This window comes from Neolamprologus multifasciatus, chromosome 10 (genome assembly GCF_963576455.1).
Source record: "Neolamprologus multifasciatus chromosome 10, fNeoMul1.2, whole genome shotgun sequence".
Lineage (NCBI taxonomy): Eukaryota > Metazoa > Chordata > Actinopteri > Cichliformes > Cichlidae > Neolamprologus > Neolamprologus multifasciatus.
In genome coordinates this window covers 27,819,061-27,838,886 of record NC_140448.1, presented here as the reverse complement: position 1 = coordinate 27,838,886, position 19,826 = coordinate 27,819,061, and the positions used below count along the sequence as shown (strand labels likewise).

The 19,826-nt window shown below is 39.8% G+C and overlaps 1 protein-coding gene across 1 annotated transcript in view; it reads left to right on the top strand.

Annotated features, from left to right (window-relative positions):
* Positions 1-340: 340 nt before the first annotated feature.
* Positions 341-19,826, top strand: part of rad51d (RAD51 paralog D) — a 25,417-nt gene continuing 5,931 nt past the window's right edge. Inside the window, exons 1-7 of the mRNA XM_085173766.1 lie at positions 341-1,328; positions 1,411-1,472; positions 6,287-6,405; positions 16,664-16,745; positions 16,928-17,062; positions 17,139-17,234; positions 17,359-17,449. Of these exons, the coding sequence (XP_085029892.1) occupies positions 1,247-1,328; positions 1,411-1,472; positions 6,287-6,405; positions 16,664-16,745; positions 16,928-17,062; positions 17,139-17,234; positions 17,359-17,449 (667 nt within the window). The 5' untranslated portion in view covers positions 341-1,246. The remainder of the gene's footprint in view (positions 1,329-1,410; positions 1,473-6,286; positions 6,406-16,663; positions 16,746-16,927; positions 17,063-17,138; positions 17,235-17,358; positions 17,450-19,826) is intronic.

Here is a 19,826-nt window from a genome sequence, read left to right as displayed (position 1 = left end):
CAAGCCCAGCCATGCACACACACTCACCATTCCCTCACTAACTCACATACCCACCCACCAAACCACTAATGACACGCGGAAACATACAGGGACATGCACACACATCTAACGGAGATGCAACCAGAGCACCAAACAAACCGCCCGTAGACCACTGTACCTGGCAGGGTGTGTGGAACAGGGGTTTAGGAAGATGCCCCTCCACTCAGTGTTGAAGGTGCTATGTTTTGCAGGTGTGCTGTGGAGTGTGAGTGTACAAAGTTTACAAGATGAGTATTTCTGTATGAAAACCAGAGTGCTGGGGTGGGGTGTGACACAAGCACCCCTCTGCTGAACAGTAGTGCTAGTCCCCACCTCCACCCATCCCCAAGACCCTCCATGTCTAAGTTGCAGATAAAATTAAGGGACAGATAGCAGTGAAGGGTTGAATGGGGCCACGGTAGCAACCCCACCCATTAGTCTCTAGTTAACACACCTGCCCCCAAGGCTCTATGGTTGTGGTGATGTTGTGAACCATAATGACTATAGTGTAATTAAAAAGGAGGGGCAGGTCGCCGCAGTACAGCCAGCAGAGCCACGTGAATGGCTCCACCCACTGTGATCTACACCACTTACAACCCTCCATCAAGACCCTGCATGTATGAGTGATGTGTTCTATGAGGGAGGGAGAGCCGGGTACGTTAGACCGGGAGGTAGAGGGCTACCTCCGGAAGGAGAGAGCCAAGAAAATGTATTTTTTTCTACAACTTTATTTCAGTTTTTCGTTTAAGTCAAAGATTTAATGAAGACAAATCGTTTAAGTCCACGACAGTTACAGGTGTGTTAAAATACTTTGCAAAAATAGGCTAACGTACGCCTTAATAACAGTATACTACATTACCCACAAGCGAATGAGTGCAAAATATCCTACGGCAAGCAAAAAGCCTTCGCGTATTTTCCCTCGCCTCCGCGTACGCTAATAACGAAGTTAAGCAGAAGTTTTTGTAGAAGTGTACCTGTGTCAGTTCACCTGGTGTTGTTACGTTTTAAATGTTAGGAACGGTTATTTATACCGACTTTAACAACGCAAACAGCGGAAGAGTTTGCCAAAGTTAGCCGCAAAGCTAAAACAACTGTCTGGGAAAGCTAAAAACAACTGTAGCTAGCGGCATATGTATAGTTAGTTAAGTAACCTCTTTTTACTAGCAGCTTCATCATGCGTCCTGATGTTTTCAGTCACATATGAATTAATCTTAAAATATGCAAGACCATGGTCGTACTAAGAGAGGGGATGTGTCCTGGACTGGATGAAGACTTATTACGCGACCTTCGTGCTGCTGATATTAAAACAGGTGAGTTTGTGGGGCAATGTGTCCGTTTTAGCTTAATCACAGACAAGTTATCGATAACACGTCTGATTTCTTGGTTTCACAGTGGAGGACCTGGTTTCATCAGACATTGAGGGCCTTGCTCAGAAATGTTCTGTATCCTATAAGGTATGTATACTTTAATCCTAATCATAGATCCCTAAGAACACGAGATAGTGACCCTTACAAGAGTGCACTGTCAGTTTCCAGCTTACCCAACATATTACTCCAATTTAATCGAGGTGCTGCCTCGAAATTATCCCTATCACAGCAGTTTATTTAGTGGTGTTAGGAAGGAATTTAAAGTGGGCTTGTAATGCTGCTCCTCATTTTCTGCCACAGTCCATATTGAACACGGCCAAACTTGCTTATAATGAGGTCCGTGTATGTACAAGTAATCTCTATGAGTCATAAGCTCAGGCAACTGCTTTAAACCTGCAATTTCAGACAGTTTTTTTTCCCTACTCTTGGCTGGGTGTGATGTCAAAGGGAGTAAATCTTCTTAATTTGGTCGTCTCAGGTGCACAGCTTTTATGAGACCTGTTTGTTTGGTCCAGCCAGTCAGCAGAGAGTTGTCTACAAGGGCTTGTTTGAGAAAGTGGATGAACTAAGGAGCTGCACAAAGGTTAGATTGGAGATGAGTATTATTTTGTGGGTGTGAGTCCTGCAAAGCTATTCTAGCATAAGTCCAAGAATTAAAATTCTAGATTTGGAAATTAGCTTAAAAGATGCCCTTTAAATTAACACAGAGATCACCCACATGTTATAGCATGTTATAGTATCTTCCTGAGCTTAGATACACACTACCACATGCAGCATGAGTTTCCCATTGTGTAAGTGGTTTATATTATTATGTGGGATACCTTCTTTTTTTAAAGTCATCCATAATGGAAGCAGACCTCCCACTGGGTGCATTATATATACCCACTGCAAACAAGCTCATTTGGTTAACAAGCCAGGAAGGGCTGCTTTTTATTACTGGGTTAAATCAAGGTTAAGCATCACATTTGCTTCCTATCCTTTCCTATATTTTTTGTCCAGAGCTGCAGTTAAAACTGTTTTTATGCTTTGTGTTGATATAATAGAATATCAGCATGAAAAATGTATCTAAAAAGAAATGAAAGCGATATCTATATTTCCACAGAAAATGATAAACGGTGAAAAACTTTCTAGCTAAAAAAGAAGCTAAAAACCTCCTTCTGAGTTCCCCCACAAAGTCCTTCATTATCAGTCTGAACCTGCAACGATAGGTCAGCTCTCTTAGTTTTAAATCAGTGTGCAGTGAGAACCAGAAAAAAAGCAGAGATCATGAAAGAAATCCTGTCTAACTCGGAACTGGCCTTCTGGGCAGATAACGATAACTATATTTTTTAGACCATGAATAGTGTTTTCCACCAAACTTTTCAGAGATATAAGAACACAAATGATCATGAAGGGTACCCGGGAGGGTTTTATAAATAAAAGTGTATCGGGGAGTACTTGTGTGGGTGGATGTGGCACTGAAGCCAACCCAGACTTTCTTGGTAAAAAGATGAGTGAGCATTTCCGTCAGTCAACCATCCTCTGTGGTCTGTGTCTGGACATGCAGACTGAAAATGTATAGGATGAAAATTTTGCAGCCCCAGGGGGATTAAAAAGCTAAGAAATGGCAAGAGAACATTTAGAAAGGTGCAAAATAAATTATGCCATTTCCATACTTATACACTTGCACCATATCTCTCCATATAGCCTCTCTGTAATTTCACTTTCTACATTTTTAAAGCCAGTTTCATGGAGGAAACCTTCACCTGACTAATTTGAAAAACATCTTCCTGTTTCTGTACAGTAAAGCATGTAAGAGAAATAATGACCAAAATGCATTTTTATACTGGAGAGAGACTTTGAAGATGTTTTCCCCATTAGATCATTATGCTTTTCAAATATTGTTTTTTTTTCCATCACTGCCTGCAGCAGGCTCAGGCTCATCCCAGTGGCCGAGCTAGACTTTCTAACCAGCTTGCTCAGCCTGCAGGCATCCCCTGAGCTGATTACCGGGCATCCCTGTGCTCCATCAGACTCCTGCTGCTTTCTGAACCGTTGTCCTGCCCACACAACAGAGATGAGGTCAATGCTAGGTCACCTATACATTATCTGACTAAAGCGGCCTCCTACAGTTAAATTAAAGCTACACGAGACGAAGCTTTCATGTAAAAACATACCTGTCTCATGAGCCCACAAGCCAAATTTGGAGTGCCAACCTTCTTCCCACTAATTGAGACCCAACAGATTTGTCTGATTTCCCTAAATAAATTTCAGCTGTTGGGCATGAAGTCTAACAGGAAATCCTCTCTGCCCAGAAGGAGAGACTAATCAGAGTTTAACTCTGCTTAACAACATTAAGTGCTCTTTCTAGAGAAAGCTGGACTGCCCAGCATTTGATAGTTTTGCGGTTGAGCTTCATATGAAGCATCACACGTCAGCCTGGTTAGTGAGCAGTGCTCTTGTGCAGCTGTGATGCTGGAGGAGCCAGTGGAATACGGTCGGAGTTTTAAAGTAAACTTGAAGCTAAACACAGCTCTGTGCACACATGCAGGGATGTTTTATTTAAAACAGAAAACCAAAGATCATGAGGGATGATGGCATGGGAGAGCAATAATGACGTATTGATTTGTTAGCCGTATTCTATTCTACATACACCTGCGTTGTTAACATTATTAGATCTGGAGCAAGAAAGCAAGGGAGAAATTAACTGTATGTAACGCTGGGTAAAGAATCTATAGAGACTTGTTTGCCAGCTAAGCGGTGGTAACTTGTATGATGTTACCTATTTTTCTATGTTAAGTAAGAGATCTGTGTAGTATAATTTAATTTTATTAAGACATTATTGTCCATTTGAATTTACAAGAACAATGAAAGTAATGAAGAAAACACATAAATGTTAACAAAAAGTGTTACTGAAGTGACTCAGATAGACTCTGCATTAGGTAAAGGCTTGGGTGCTACGTGTTCAGTCCCACTACCCAACGTTGATATTTGGCATTGCTGTTGGCACAAACGAGATCTGCACACACTAAGTAAAGGTCAGAGTAAAAATCGTCCACGTCTTAGGAGAGTCTTCATTCAGACACGACTATTAAAGGAAGATACCCCCGCTGTAATCATGACTGGCTCACCTCTGGTACTTTACCTGATAAATGTATTGGGCAGTGAGAACACTTCTTATACAGTGACACCGTAATAATACTGTCAGGATAGCTTATTGGTGTCACCGGTGGAATTAAGAGTAGAGAAAGAAAGTAAGGAAGCTGTTGCTTGGCTGGTGCCCCTATCTCAACGTAATACCAACACAAAGACTAAGATGATGCCAACTGGTTATTATTATAGCAGGACAGCTTCAGTGTGCCTTTTAAAAATGTCTCTAATTCTACTGGAGAAATCGAATATCTTCTTTCAAAACTATATTCGGTTGCACCAACTCATCTTCATTAAGCGTGGTCCTGATCTGGTCTTTATTTTATAGTCTTTTGAATTTACCTCAGGTTGATTGCGGCGACCTAGCTAAGCCTAGACTTTACCACCTCCTGTCCTAGCATTCACTTGTATTCACATGCGAGTACGACTTGCCTGTTAGCATGTGCTGCTTTGCGGCAATTATAACAAATATATATTGGGGGTTTTAACCAACATAAGAAAATTGGCTAATTGAATACAGTAAGCACTAAACACTAATTGCCAAGCAGTATAACTTGCTAACAATCAAGAAGCTATTGAGTTGGAAATAAATATTGCTTTGACATGAGCTCAGAAAATGATTCATGGAAAAAAAAAAAGATTTCCAAAGCAAAGACACTTTTTAATTAAAAAGAAATATCCATCAAAGGGGCTGGCATCCCAGTGCTATCGTTGACATTTGTGGAGATGATTCACCTGCTTTTCTTGTTTAGTCAACATCGGAGCCAACTGTCCCATGACGGCTCTTTGGTTAGTTCAGATAGATTTCTTGTTATTGCAATCTCTCAATAAGCTGCTCATAGTTGTGTCCAGCTTATTGCTTCCTGTCTATTTAGTGGCGTCTGACATGCATGTTTCCTACATGTTGGTCGTGACTTTGCAATTCGAATTGATTGCTGGTGGTAATGAGAAGGTCAGACTTTGAATGCCACCTTATGACTGACTTATCTTGAGACGGCGTTGATGTGGTGGAGGTGGTGAGCATTTTCTAACATGGACGTCATCAATTGTGTTGAGAGTTTTTAACTTCAAAGTTAGGATACGATTTGCATCATTTTCACACACACCAAAGCATTCTGGGTGCAGCTGGTGCCCTTTGGATGGGCGGGCATTATCATCCTGAAAAGGTCGCTCCTATCAGGATGGAAATGTTTCGTTGTAGGTTAAAGGTGATCACTCAGAACAACTTTGTGCTAATTTGACTTTATGTCAACAGAAGTGGATCCAAACCATGCAAGAAAAATGTCCCCTACAGCTTAAGAGTCAAGAGATGGCCTCACAGCTGGGGTCAAGGGTTCAGCTCTTTCCTTTAAGTTGTACTCATTTGTAGCGGTTGAGCTGAAATACTGGCAGAAACTGAGCTGATTCGCTAATTAAACTAACTGCTAGTCCCTGCAACCATTTGGATAGTATGCCCAAAATGAAGCTTAAAAAATAATCCACGATATCACTGTCTCAACTTGTTTTTTTCCATCTAAAGTGATATAACATGGAGCAAAACCAAGATCTGGCATTTACTTTAATTATGAAGCAAATGATGAATGAGGGCATTATTAAAAAAATCCTTCTAATCACATGAAAACAAGCTGAATTTTTGCATTTGGATTATAATTAAAATGGCCTAGTTGGAAATAAAACTCCCCAATATGGCAACACTGAGTTTTTTTGTGTTGCAGCTGATCCATGTGTGAACATTTGTGTGAGCCTCACATGCCGTCATTTTTCTATTTCAGGCTCTGTTTGCCATCCGCCGAGTGCTGCTAGCCCAGCACACAGCATTTCCTGTGTCAGGTGCTGATCTGTATGAGGAGCTATTGAGCTCAACAGCCATCCTCTCCACTGGAAACCCCAGGTAAAGACAATGCTGCTCACACAGCAGAGCACGCTTCTTTGTGTTTCAGGGGCTGGAGGGGATTTAACGACAGGCTCGATGCCACAAGGAAGGTTCATCTCCAGAATCAAATATGCGTTCCTGAGGACACATTCTTAGGGTTTGAAATGCACTGGCTTTATTTTTTTTTATCCTTTCCACTGGATTAGAGTCTTTGAAAGTCTAATGCCATGATTTTTGATGGACAAAACTTTCAGTCTTTGCCAAATAAATTTAAGCAGCTTTGTTGGGGGATAAAAGTTTTATTATGTTTGCCAGCTTTTCTGTTCATCTTTGCAAACCTACACGGACGCTGCAAACCATGTAAAGTCAATAGTATCATACATTAGCAAAGATGTTTGTATCTTACATCGATCCATTTTTATCAAACTAGAATCTTCATTCTCAATCAATGCTGAAATTCAGTTTGCATTGAACTACGCCGGATTATCCATCTGGAACATGGCTGCTGCTGTTGTTAAAAATATATCTGAGCAAAAGAGTCTTTTAGAAAAAGGCCTGCGTGCCACATTCCTGCACTGAGGAAACATTTTAGCAGCTAAAGCTGACTTTTTTCCTTTTTCTTTTTGCTTGTTCTTCCATTTGGCTCGTAAACGTAGCCTAAAGTGGTTTCTGATATATCAGCTGCATTAACTTGGCCTCCAGCTTGACTACTTTCCTCTGAAAAACAAACACCACTGGCAAGTCTTTCAGAACATTTTTTGTGGTACATCAAAAAATTAAATTTTCATGATTTGACGAAACCTCAAGTTCCCTCTGCAACCAGCACAACATTGTATTACAGGAGTACTTACAATTAACCTGTAAAACTGAGACACTGAATCTGATGAAAGGTTTCACACAGAGGTGTGCACTGGAATCCGAAATTCAGCTGTCTGTATGCCGTCAAAGAACAAAGCATTCCGCATAAATATTCCACTTTTGGATGGGAAGTACTCTTCAGCCAGGACACAGACTTATCTGGACGAGTCTGTGAATTGGCATAATTCATAAGCTGCTACCTTTTCCACAGTTAAACTCACTGTTGTAGCATAATTAATGACCACAGGTGTTTTTTGGCCTCCCCATGGTTCTTTTTTTTGAAAAGTGGTTTTCATAAATTAGTTAGTGCCTTGGATTAGTGATATGAAACTGAATCAGTCGTGCGAGCGCAGTAGTGGGATTTGAGTGTGTCTTGGCTGCGCTCTACTGGTGGAAAGGTGAACTGGTGAATGTTGCGTTTTGATGTCCATCATGTCAGTTTGTACTGTGAGTACGCTGTTTGCTTCATGCACAGAGTAATGAAGCACACACTTACTTAGCTTTAAGTTTATTAGAGACTACAGCCTAATGTAGGTTTAAGCCTAAAACTGTCTGAGTAATAGTCATTTCTGTTTAAATTAAAATAAGTAACAAGTTAGAGTAAATATCACAAACACGTCTCGTTTTCTATGTGGTTAAAAAAAATAAGGCCACGTTTTTTCTTCTTCAGTACATGTGTGTTATTAACTTAAAGCCTGAATACAGTAGAGAGACAATCAGTAACATTAAAAAAAGGAATAACAGAAGAAAGAATATGATAACTTTTTTTGTCTGTTTTGTTATTGAAGTTCAAAATGAAATAAAAATTGTTGAAGATAAAAAAAAAAAGGAATAATAATAGGATGATGGGATATCTATCATAAGGCATAGGATTTAGATTTAACAGGACCCCAGTTCCCACCTCTCCCCCTTTAAATTTGTAATTTTAATCGCTTTAAAATTTGAATTCCAACATTTTTAGGACAGATGCAGATATTTAGTGATTTAAAAACCCGATATTCCAAATCATCGGATGTTGTATCCCAATATTTGGTATATCAGTTTAATTATGTTCTCATTTACATAGACTTCCCTGTTTATGCCCCTAAAGAAGTACAAAAAATAGTCCTTCCCAGTAGTATTTGTTTATTTTTCTTTTTTTCACTCGTTCAAAGGCACTTATCCCTTTCAGAATCAGCATTATTTTTAATGTTTGGATTCTTTTTAAATACTTTTTTATTGAAAGGAAATAGTGATTGAATCTGCTGGCTGCTTCTGTGGAACATCTGGAATTTTGTAGTTATTCCCTTCCATAGTATCCGACATGAGTGGTTCCAACTTTTAATGCTGAATTGTTGTGTTGCTGTGCTTGAGCCCACCAACATGTGGTAAATTAGTTCTGTTTTCTTGCCACAGGCGGGTTGATTGTAGAAAAACATTATTAATTTTAATGACAAATAATTAACTAGTGCTTCTTCTGTTTAATTTCAGTTTTAGAGAAGAATCCAGTTTCAATTGAAAAATCCAAATATTTCGTTTTTATATATTTTCTTAACCATGAACACTGGAGATGCCTTTAGTGCCTGAAAGTTGCAAAAGCCTTTGAACACTTTCCTTTCTTCTTCCAGTTGTTTTGATGTACACCCAGTGAAGAGGAAACTTTTTTTGGTTTGATTTCAACAACTTAAATTTAATGTAAATAAAAAATCAGTTTAACTTTCCTGCTAAAACATTGTAAATATGGAAAACTTTCCTTGGACTGTCAAAAAGTTTTGAGCTCCTTGGTTATAGCTGAACGCTTACTGTACCTGTCTCATTAAATATCAAAAGGGAGCTACTTTTTGTCTTTAGCAGCACAGAAATACTCCCGAAACTTGCATTTAATAGACTTAAATCGCAGCTCAAGCAATAAAACTCAAAAGCAGTTTAATAGTGAATGAATGATAAATAGTATTTGCTTGTGTGGCTGCGGAATATCAAACAATATGTACAAAGTAAGGCTAAACAAACCTTATCAGATTTTCTGGCCGCTACACAAACGGGATGTGTGATGATGACTGATAATGATTCAGAGCTATCTCATGCAGCCCACGAAGTAATTGTGCCAACACTCGATAGCGCGGTAATAGCAGAATAAGCGTGTATCTGAACCATTGTAGAGATGTTTGGCTGTGATCAAGTGCTGAAATTCAGCACCAAATCAGAAGAGTCACTTAAAACCTCATTGAGAATGGCAGCGATTTTCTTCTGTCTGAGCCGTCTCATGAGGAATTCAGCCTTGAAGCTCAATGTCAATGGTTAGTTAATGAAGCTTAACACAAGTATTACACAAGTATCACAGCCCCCCTTAAGTAAGATCCTGCTAATTCCCACTATTTGTTTAAATAATCATTCTGGAACGGGGTATGGCCGGCAGAAAATATCTGTCCACGGGAATCTTAAAATCATCTGTTATAGAAAAGCAGAGTGCAACAAAGGCTGAGCCTCTTCATTGCTTCCTTTCCTTGGGGTCCAAGGACTGCACAGTCTTCTGAGCACACTGATGAGGGCAGCCTGTGGGAGATTTTGAATGTGTGACTTTTCAAGGGCAATCACTTTCATCCTTCTGAGTCCTTACAAGAACCTAACTTGACGATCAACAGTGCAGCTCTCACAGCACTGTTGTCACAGAAGGCAAGAGTAATGCAAATACATCCATACCCACCAATTCTTCTCTTCAGAGTCACGCCGTGGGTGGTGAGAACTGCTATCAAGCAGCCACAGGCTTCCAGCGATGCTTAACCTTCAAGCTGGAGGACCTTGGTTATGTAAATTTAACTGCATGTCTGTCACATCCGTCATCACGAGAAAGATGAGATTCCACAAACTGCACAGATCACTGATCTGAGCTCCAACAGACACAAATCAAAATGCTGAAAGAGAACAAGTTCTCCGTTTCCCTGACTTGGATTAGGCCTGCTGTGAGACCATAAACTTGTTTTTTGGTTGGTTTTTTTGGTAGAGATCTTCATTGAATTTTTCTTTTCTTCTGGGACTAGACTTCAACCGTGTCTGGAAAACTGCCTATGATAGAAGTCATGAGAATATAATCATTTATATAATCATTTTTTATTACTTTTGATTTTTACTTTCTTTGTCATTTCTTTTGTGAGTCCAGTTTAGTTTCAGCTGTTTTCCAGAGTGGGTTTGTTCATTTCGCTGTGGTTTTAGAGGTCTAACTGACCTCATGCTTCAGTATGAAATGTATGCTGTAGCTACATCGTAACCACAAACGCCTCTCAAACCCCGTGCCAGGGATGGGGAAGTCCAGTGTCCTGCAGGTTTTAGATGTGTCCTTGATCCAACACAGCTAATTCAAATGGCTAGATTACCTCCTCCTGTCTTGAAGTTCTCCAGAGGCCTGGTAATGAACAAATCATTGGATTCAGGTATGTTGACCCAGGGTGACATCTAGCCCTTCAGGCCTGGATTTCCCACCCCTGCCCTATGCCATAACCTACAGCGTAACCTGATATTCTCCTGTCTAGAAATGCAACCACGCGTCAGGTCGACGTCAGACCAGAACTATTGCGATTGGCCTCTTCATCAATTCCTCCTGTGCAAAATGTCATGATAATAAGAAACATCCAGCCAATATTTATAAAGGATATTCTGATCATTGCAGTGGATGCATCAAGACACATTGGCAAAGGGTTAAACCAAACCAAGTGTTTTCAGGTATTTATTTATTTATTTTTGTTTGTGTTTGTAGTTTTACCTTTTATACCAGCGTTCCCCGTGAACGTCTGTGAGTCGTTTGGTACCAGGCAGCGAGAGTTGAGGCTCGGGTGTGAAATATTGTTACTGGTTTTATTTTCTTGTATTTATCCGTGACACCTTAAAGGCCGGTCCGTGAAAATATCGTCGGACATAATCCGGTCCGTGGCGCAAAAAGGGTCGGGGAGCGCTGTTTTATACCACCACAGTAGATTTGAAATCAAACAATAAAGATGTGATTGAAGTGCAAACTTTTAGCTTTAAGAGGTTTAACAAAAGTATTTCATTAACTGCTGAGGAATTGTATAGATTTTTATAGCAAGTGCCCCATTTTTAGATGCTGAATAGTAGCATAATTTTATATATAAGGATTATTTTTAATACTTGGAAAATCTTCAGCTGTCAATGCACTGCCTGCACTCTAGACTCCATTTCTGCAGCCACCAGCAGGCGTTGCTTGTTTATGAGTCTCTCTGCTTCAGTGTTGTCTTCAGTAACTGAAAGCATGCTCTGTTGGGTCGACAAGAGGTGACTGACCTGGTGTTTGAAGAATTTCCCTTTCCATTGCTTTGAAAAATGTTATTTCAGTATGCTTTAGGTCATTATCCGTTTGCACTGTGAAGCTCCGTCTCGTCGGTTTTGCAGCGTTTGCTTAATCTGAGCAGAGCATTTGCAGTTTTGGGAAGCTGACCGTTTGCCATCTCTCTATATGTCTTAGTTGGTTTTACAATCTAATGATGCCCTCCTTCACTTCCATCGTCATATCTTTGTGAACAGTGAACAGCTACTAAATGCAACTTCAACACTTGGAATCAAGTTCAGGTTTTTTGGAAAGAACGCGTCTCATCCAGGCATAACGCTGCTTGTCAGTTAATTCTCCAATTACTTCTGAGCCTCTGAAAATGAGGGACTTTGTATAAAAATGGCTTTAATTACTGAACAGTTAATGCAATACTTTTGCTAAACCCTTTGAAATAAAGGTGGAATTTGCACTTCAATCACATTCATTGTTTGATTTTAAATCCATGGGGGAGCTGTAGCGGGACTAAATGAGAAGACAAAATTGCCTCATTGTCAACAAACCTGACTGTATGATTAAAATATAAACTGATACTGCAGAATAAAATGAGTCTTTTTTTGGTCATTAAAGTAGAAGTGATGTAAGAAGAATAAGAGGAGTCTACATGTGACTTTGTATTCTGTTACCAGGAGCTGTCAGTTTCTGAACCAGCTGACAGTTTTTGGTGTTGTCTGCTATCGACATATTTGGGGCAATACTCAGTAAGCATTTAGGCTCAGCCATCAGCGTTGACACAAAATACAAAAAATCGACCAAAACACACCAAAAACTCTGTTTTTCTCACCTGCAGCAGCTTCTGGTTTCCTCAACTTTCAGCTGACAGTTTTCTTAATATTTCTCAGTGAGGAGTCGTCTATATCAGCGGTCCCCAAACCCCAGGCCTTAGACTGGCACCGGTCCGTGAGTCGTTTGGTACCGGGCCGCGAGAGTTGAGGCTCAGGTGTGAAATGTATCGTTTTCAGGGTTTTTATCGGTTTTCAGCGTTATTTTGTTATCGTTTTTATCGTTAACTCGATTTTCCTGGGTCTTTTCACGTGTGTTATGAATAAATCTTCTTTTTTTCGGTACCAGTACTAGTTTTATTTTGTTGTATTTATCCGCAACACCTTAAAGGCCGGTCCGTGAAAATATTGTCGGGCATAAACCGGTCCATGGCACAAAAAAGGTTGGGGACCGCTGGTCTATATTATTGGAGAATTAGCAATTTTATGGCCATTGGTTGTAGTAATTCAGTTTGAGAGTGAATGCTCTTCCTGTTCTGTATTTCATACAACGTGGTTACCTTTTCCATTTAAATTAAGTGAAAATCGGAGCTGCATAAAATACTTTGTCGTTACAGTTGGGAACAAAGGTTCACACTATGGATTTTAAAATAAACATTGAGGTGAAGCCGCTCGAGATTTTATCAGGTTTCCATAAACCATAGCGATGATTTGATGCTTCTTAATGAAGTAATCCACTGAGAGTTGCAGTTGGCTATTTTTACATTTTTATGGAAATGGATTTGTACCTTTTGACTTTTTATCTAAAAGACATGTTCTTCTGCTAATGGAGTTGTTCATCGTTTGTACTGATGACTCAGCTGGGAGAATCGTGCATCATTGTCTGTGCAGAACATGGCAGGGTGTTTGTACCTGCTGTAACCCCTGGCATCTTGAATTACTCCTCCCACCTGTCAGAATAATTGAAGATGCATAGGACATAACAAATCCAAGCAGTAATGAGCCCAAATGGTCATTTGAGGTGATTAAGAGAGATTATAAAGGAGTTGATAAACACTGCTTGATGTGTTCTGCTTTGGGAAAAAGCTCTGATAGCATCTTCAACTCTATTGGATTGTTTTTGCTTTTTCAGCGTTGTTTATGAGAACTTGACAGTTGCATTACCCCGTGAAGTTTGATGAAGTAAGCACTTAGCATTAATTAAAAAGAAAGATACCAAAATCAGCTGACTCGTGTGTGAGCTTATCGGTGCCCCAGTAAATGACGGAGCAGCCCTCCAAGCACAGATGTGGAAACATGCATTTCTGTAGTATTTCAAGCTTTGAGTTATGGACAGGGCTGTAAACAAACTTGACAGGCGTTCTGCTCCTGCTCCGCAGAACTCTGATCTGAAGTCAGGTTGTAAGGATGAGGTTAAAAAGCAGCCCCAGAATGATATGAGATGTTGACAGCAGGTTGTGAAACTTTCGACCATGGCCTTCCTTTTAATCACATCTGTAGCATCACATAAGTCGAGCCCGCTGCTCACTCAGTTCAGTAGGAAATTAATGGAGCTCTGGTGATATACCGCTTAAGTTTCTTGTGGCATGAACGCATAAAGAGAGCGGATACACCGGGGTCGAAGAGGTTGCGTATAAACGACCCAGGGTGTGCAAAAGGGGAACTCGGGGGAGATTTACTTGCACAGCAACAATGAAACCCACAGCAAGACTGACAAGTCTGTAAATCCTAAGCACACTCTCATCACTCACTATACTGATGTGAAGAAATATAGTTGAAAGTAGCATCTCTGACTGTTGCTGCAAGAGTTTGCGGCACTTGAATCTATTTGGGATGGAAACAGTTTAATATAGAAATATATATAAGTGAGGATTTCAGAACTGTTTGCAGCTCAAAGGGTGTCGAGTTCAAACACCAAGTTTGGTGTGAGTAAATAAAAAATTGGTTATCTTGAGATATTATCTCACTTCCTGTTTGTCTGCTTCATGTGATAATAGCTCTACAGGGCTGAGCTGCTGCGGTGAATAAACAGGAGATTTTAGGAGCAGACTTTTTATTTATGCCCTTGTTTTTTATTCATAGAGACAAAGATTCTTTATGACTAGTTAAAAAAGGAACTATTTTAAGTGTCTCAGCTCTTCATGAAACTATCTTTGAACATTTAGACATCATATCTGTGCCCACTATCAGTGACTGTCATCCTATGTGCTCACATCAGTCACCCTGAATACTGATGTGTCCCCAACAGATTCCATATCTTGTGGCCACAATTTTGTTATCACGTCGCCATGCATCGCTAACTCGAGGCCACACAATAATATGTTACCGGGATGGTTTCCACTGAGAACGATAATGTGAAAGATTTACTTTTAAAGTATTTAATTACACTTGAGAATATTTCTGCACACCATTTAAAGGCTATAGTTTCAGTTTGCGATCATGGTGCACATGAGATTTTATGATGTTCATGCCACAAAATTAGACTTTATATCTTCTGTTATTTATTTAAATTATACTTGTATGTCTCAAAAAAAACTTTCATTCATTCATTGATCCACGTCAAGCCCCTCCCTGAGCCTGGTTCTGACTGAGGTTTGTTTTCCGGTTGAGAGTTTTTCCTCCTCGTGTCACAAGAACGTGGTCAATCATCTGATTGTTGGGGTTTCATCTCTAATATTATCCGGTCTTTAGCTTACAAAGTACAATATAAAGCACTTTAAGGTGACAGGTGTTGTGATTTGAAGCAATATAAATCAAATCGAATTGAACTCATTCATTCATGACTTCAAGCTCTTGAAAATCGGAAACCCAGTATCTCATATTATTACAATATTCTTGTTTGAGTAAGTTATTGTTCAGTGCACACAACCATACAATCATGGGGAAGACTGCTGACTCTGCAGTTGTCCAAATGAAGATCATCAACACTTTCCCAAGGAGGGTGAGACACAGATATTAATTGCTGAAAAGGCTGGCTGCCTGCAGCATTCCTTACCAAAGCATATTTATGGAAAGTTGGTTAGAAGTACATTTAGAACTTTAGGAAGCGTCACACGGAGTGGACTGAGGCTGGTGTGACTTCATCACAAGCCACCACATCAGGACCGGAGCAACAGCTGTCACATTGCTGATGTTAATTCCTAATATCGAGCTAGTCCTGAACTAGAGGCAACATCAGAATTGTGTAATCTGGGCTAAAAGGAAAAAGAGCTGAACTCTTGCTCAGTGGTCCGAAGTCCTTCTAACAGATGAAAGTAAATTTTGCATTTCATTTGTAAATCAAAGTCGTAGTCTCTGGAGGAAACATGGCAAGGAACAGAAAGGTGTTTGAAGTCTCGTGTGAAGTTTCTGCAGTTGGTAATGACTTGGTGTGGCTCATTTGCTGGTGCTTTTGGTGACTGGGCAACTTTATTTGGTCAAAGTCAATGAAGCCAGATACCAGGATCACTTCCCAGCACTGCTGAGGAGTTTTGTGGAAATACCGATTTCCTTTTCCAGCAGCACTTAAAACATGCCTGTAGTGCCAAAACTGTGACCGACCACCCAACTAACCTGACCTGAAACCCAAAGAGAATCTGTGGGACCGCTATCAAAGCAAACCCTCAATACATTAGCAGGTGTAGCAAGCTGATCGCCTTCAAACCACATTGATGCTTTGGTGCAGTAAGAACTAAAACAGTTCCAACCGAGGACTAAAACCTCACAGAAGTCGGACTCATTTTTGATTGATCATAGAAAATACTCCATGAGCCATCATCATGAAAACACTTGAGATATTTCACTTTACATGTACTGAAAATAAAATATTTGAAAATTTTCATTTTGTATAAAAAGGATGAAAACAAATGGACTTTTTCTTGACACTCTCTTGTGGCCTGATTTAAAGTTAGAAAATTGTATGTCAAACCTTTTTTTAGGTATATGTAAAACAAAGAAACAGACTTGCAATCCCTTTTGCTCTAGGTACAGATCATTGCTGCACATCTAAACCACATCAGACAATCTAACTGTTTTAATTAAAAAGCGAATGATGTTTTGTGATTCACTAAAACTCAGGCTCTATAGATTTGTAACCTGTAGAAAAACAACAGCTCACTTAAGCACTGAGAAAGATACAAAATCCTTTAAAAAGCAGTTAATGAAAAACCAACGATTTCTGAATGAATTTGAAAGCTGCAGTTGGTGCCTGAGCTTGACAAGAAGCAATCAAACGGCAGCTGGAATTAAGAATTGGCCGAGTATCTTAAGAGTAGTCTGGAGTCAGGCTCAGTTTGTATTATGTTTACCCAGCTGCAGTTTTTGCCGGCTCTACGGCTGCACTTAATGGTTTATTACATTGGATGGCAGTTGTGAGTAATGAATTGTACCTTGTTTCTTGCAGCTTAGATAAACTGCTGGATTCGGGCTTGTATACTGGAGAGATAACAGAGCTGTCGGGAGGCCCGGGAAGTGGCAAATCTCAGGTGAACATTTCCTACCTTACCTCTCCGTCACTGATAATTTCAGCCTCATAAATTCACTCCTTTTTAGAATTCCCCGTTCTCCCGTAGAATAAGAAAATGCACCTTCCAGAGTCACTGTTTAACCGAAACAAATTGTTCATGTTAACTTTAACTCTCCCCGACATGCTTCCCTTCGCTTGTAGGTGTGCTTCGGTGTTGCAGTGCACATTTCTTACCAGCTGAAACAGAGTGTGATCTATATCGATACGACAGGAGGGCTGGCTGCCGGCCGCTTGCTTCAGATGCTGCAGGCTGAAACCAGCAACACAGAAGAGCAGGTGAATTGCCTGAAGCTGCACTGAAAATTTTGGGTTATCTGAAGGAAAATAAAAACAAGCAACTTCTGCTTTACAGATGGAAGCTCTTCAGAGGATCCACGTCTTCCGTTTGTTTGACGTTTACGCTCTGCTCGACTGTCTGTACAGTCTTCGCAGTGGTGGGCTTCAGCAGGTTTGTTGACGATTGTTTTTTTTATTTCGCTTAAAATACACCAGCAGTCGTTGTGTAGCTGGGGAACCTTTGTAGAAAGACGAATCAAATTTCAGCAATCTAATTTTGTCACATTTTGTATTAGGTGTCTGTTGGCGGCGGCTCTGTCAAGGCGGTGATTGTGGACTCTGTGTCAGCTGTTATCTCGCCTCTACTGGGAGGCAAACAGAATGAAGGTGATATCTCTCTCTGCTGGTCCATCATAGTCAATCATACCTGAGGCTGTTTTTACGCCTTCAGCCATAAAACTGAAAATAAATGTCACAACAGGGTTTAAACACATCTGTGGAAGCATGACAGCCAGCCATAAGAAAGTGGCAAAATAACACACTAATATTTGTGCTGTCACATTAAACCACAAACCATTACAGTTTAAGCATGAGCTCGAACCTCTGCTGTCAGTTATAAATAGAGCTGTTTTCATTAAATATGTAATTGCTTAAACTCGAGTCTGGCCTCTTGGGACTCAAAATAATTGAAATTGGTAATCCAAGTGAACTTCATTCAATTTGTAATGTTTGTAGAAAGCTCCAAAACTGTCATCTAATTAGACAGACAGTCAGTGCACCCAAATTCAAAGGTTCTTATCTAAAATAAACCTGCCTGTAAAAAGACATAACAATGCAAGCTATTAGCACTCTGCAGTCTCTTCTGGTCTGTGGAGTGCAGCTCCTGATTGCTGAATAACTCGATTCAAAGAGAAAACCAAAACCAGAAGAAGAAAATCCAAAAAATGAAACCAAACTATCGGATGACATCGCAACACATGAAGACAATAACATTTCTCTTACCTGGAAACCTTTCGGCCTCATTTTCAACTCCACATTTTTATTCCTGGAATCCTCTGTAGTACCGTATTTTTCATACATAAGGCGCACCAGATTATAAGGCGCATTAAGCGAAACAAAACAGTCAAATAAGTCCAACTTTACTCAACTCATTCTTCTTGCTTCCTCCACTTCCGTACCATTGATTCATTAATGCTGAATTCTCTCACAGTTGCAGTATATTAATGACTAACCTCGTATTGTAGATGGATTATCTCAGTTGTTCTCCTGACTGAAGTTTGGTCTGTTTACAGCATCCTGCCATGCGATTGCATTTGTCCCTAACCACCAGGAACCCTCACGTTAACTTTTATAGAGTGGAAAAAAGTTAGCGTTCATCCTCCAGTTTCACTGTTTATGTTATGCTAACATAGCAGTGTTGCTAGCGATCAAGTAGTACATCATTACATACCAGCTAGCCCAACTTCAGTAACCCTACAAACGTCACTGCTGTTTAGTTTTCTGTTTTCATTTATGTTGGAAGTGACAGCAGAGCTGTACGTTTTAATTTTTTCAGAAATCTCAGTCAGAACATGCTATATCATGTTTAGGTGGAAACTAGCGAGCTAACTTCCTGCTAACTTCTAACTCTGTTAAATTTATAAATTCTGTTTTCATGGATGCCTGGATGTTAAACATAATTGTTACACCAGGTAAAGCAGCAACGCTGATTATTTTATTAAAGATGAAAGAATTTAGACAGTTTTTAACTCTCAGTGATGCTGCAGTGTTCGTTTGACTTTGGAACCTGAAGCGGACGGAGTTTAGGACCCAGATTACTCTGGGAGGCTCCTGACTATGGTAGCAGTAATGCTCCGACACCATCAAGCAGTGCGGCTTCGTAGCTTACCAAAGTCATACTAAAACATTTTTTGACAGATTTTTGAGCGCTGTGTACCACATAAAATCGGTTCAAAGTCAGTAAGTACAACCAGAATTCATACATAAGATGCACCGGATTATAAGGCGCACTGTCAATTTTTGAGAAAATTAAAGGATTTTAAGTGCGCCTTATAGTCTGAAAAATATGGTACGTTTACATGTATTTAGCTCCTCTTCCTTTAAGGCCACCTTCCTTTAAACCAGGGTTGTCAAACTCAATTTTAGCTGGAGGTACTACGTGTACAGAAGTATTTGGCTAAATCTCTTACCTCTGAATTCAGGTGTTTTCAGTCACAGGTGTATTAAATCAAGCACTTAGCCATGCAGTCTGTCTTTACACATATTTGTGAAAGGATGGGCTGTTCGAAAGAGCTCACTGAATTTGAGCACGGTATGGTAATAAGATGCCACTGCGTGAAATTTCTTACAACTACACTTCCTGTAGGTATGAGGTGTAGGTGGTAGAGATGGCACGATACCACTTTTTTATGTCCGATACCGATACCGATATCATAAATTTGGATATCTGCCGATACCGATATGAATCCGATATAGCGTGTTTTTTAAATCAATAAAACGTTTTTTTAATATCTTGCTGCATTTTGTATAAGTTTATACTCAAGTTTAAATAAACAACAACACTAAAGCTATTCTGTTATACCTGTATGTAAAAAAATACACTGCACCCAAAATATTTCATAGTTCAGCAATACTGATCAATCTAATAAACTTAAACCTACTCCATCCTCCCTATTCTGGTATTTTAAAGAGCACTTAGCAGAAATATTAAGCAACCTAACTAATAGGGTTGCAAACTCCCAGCAAAAAAAAATAGGGAACCACC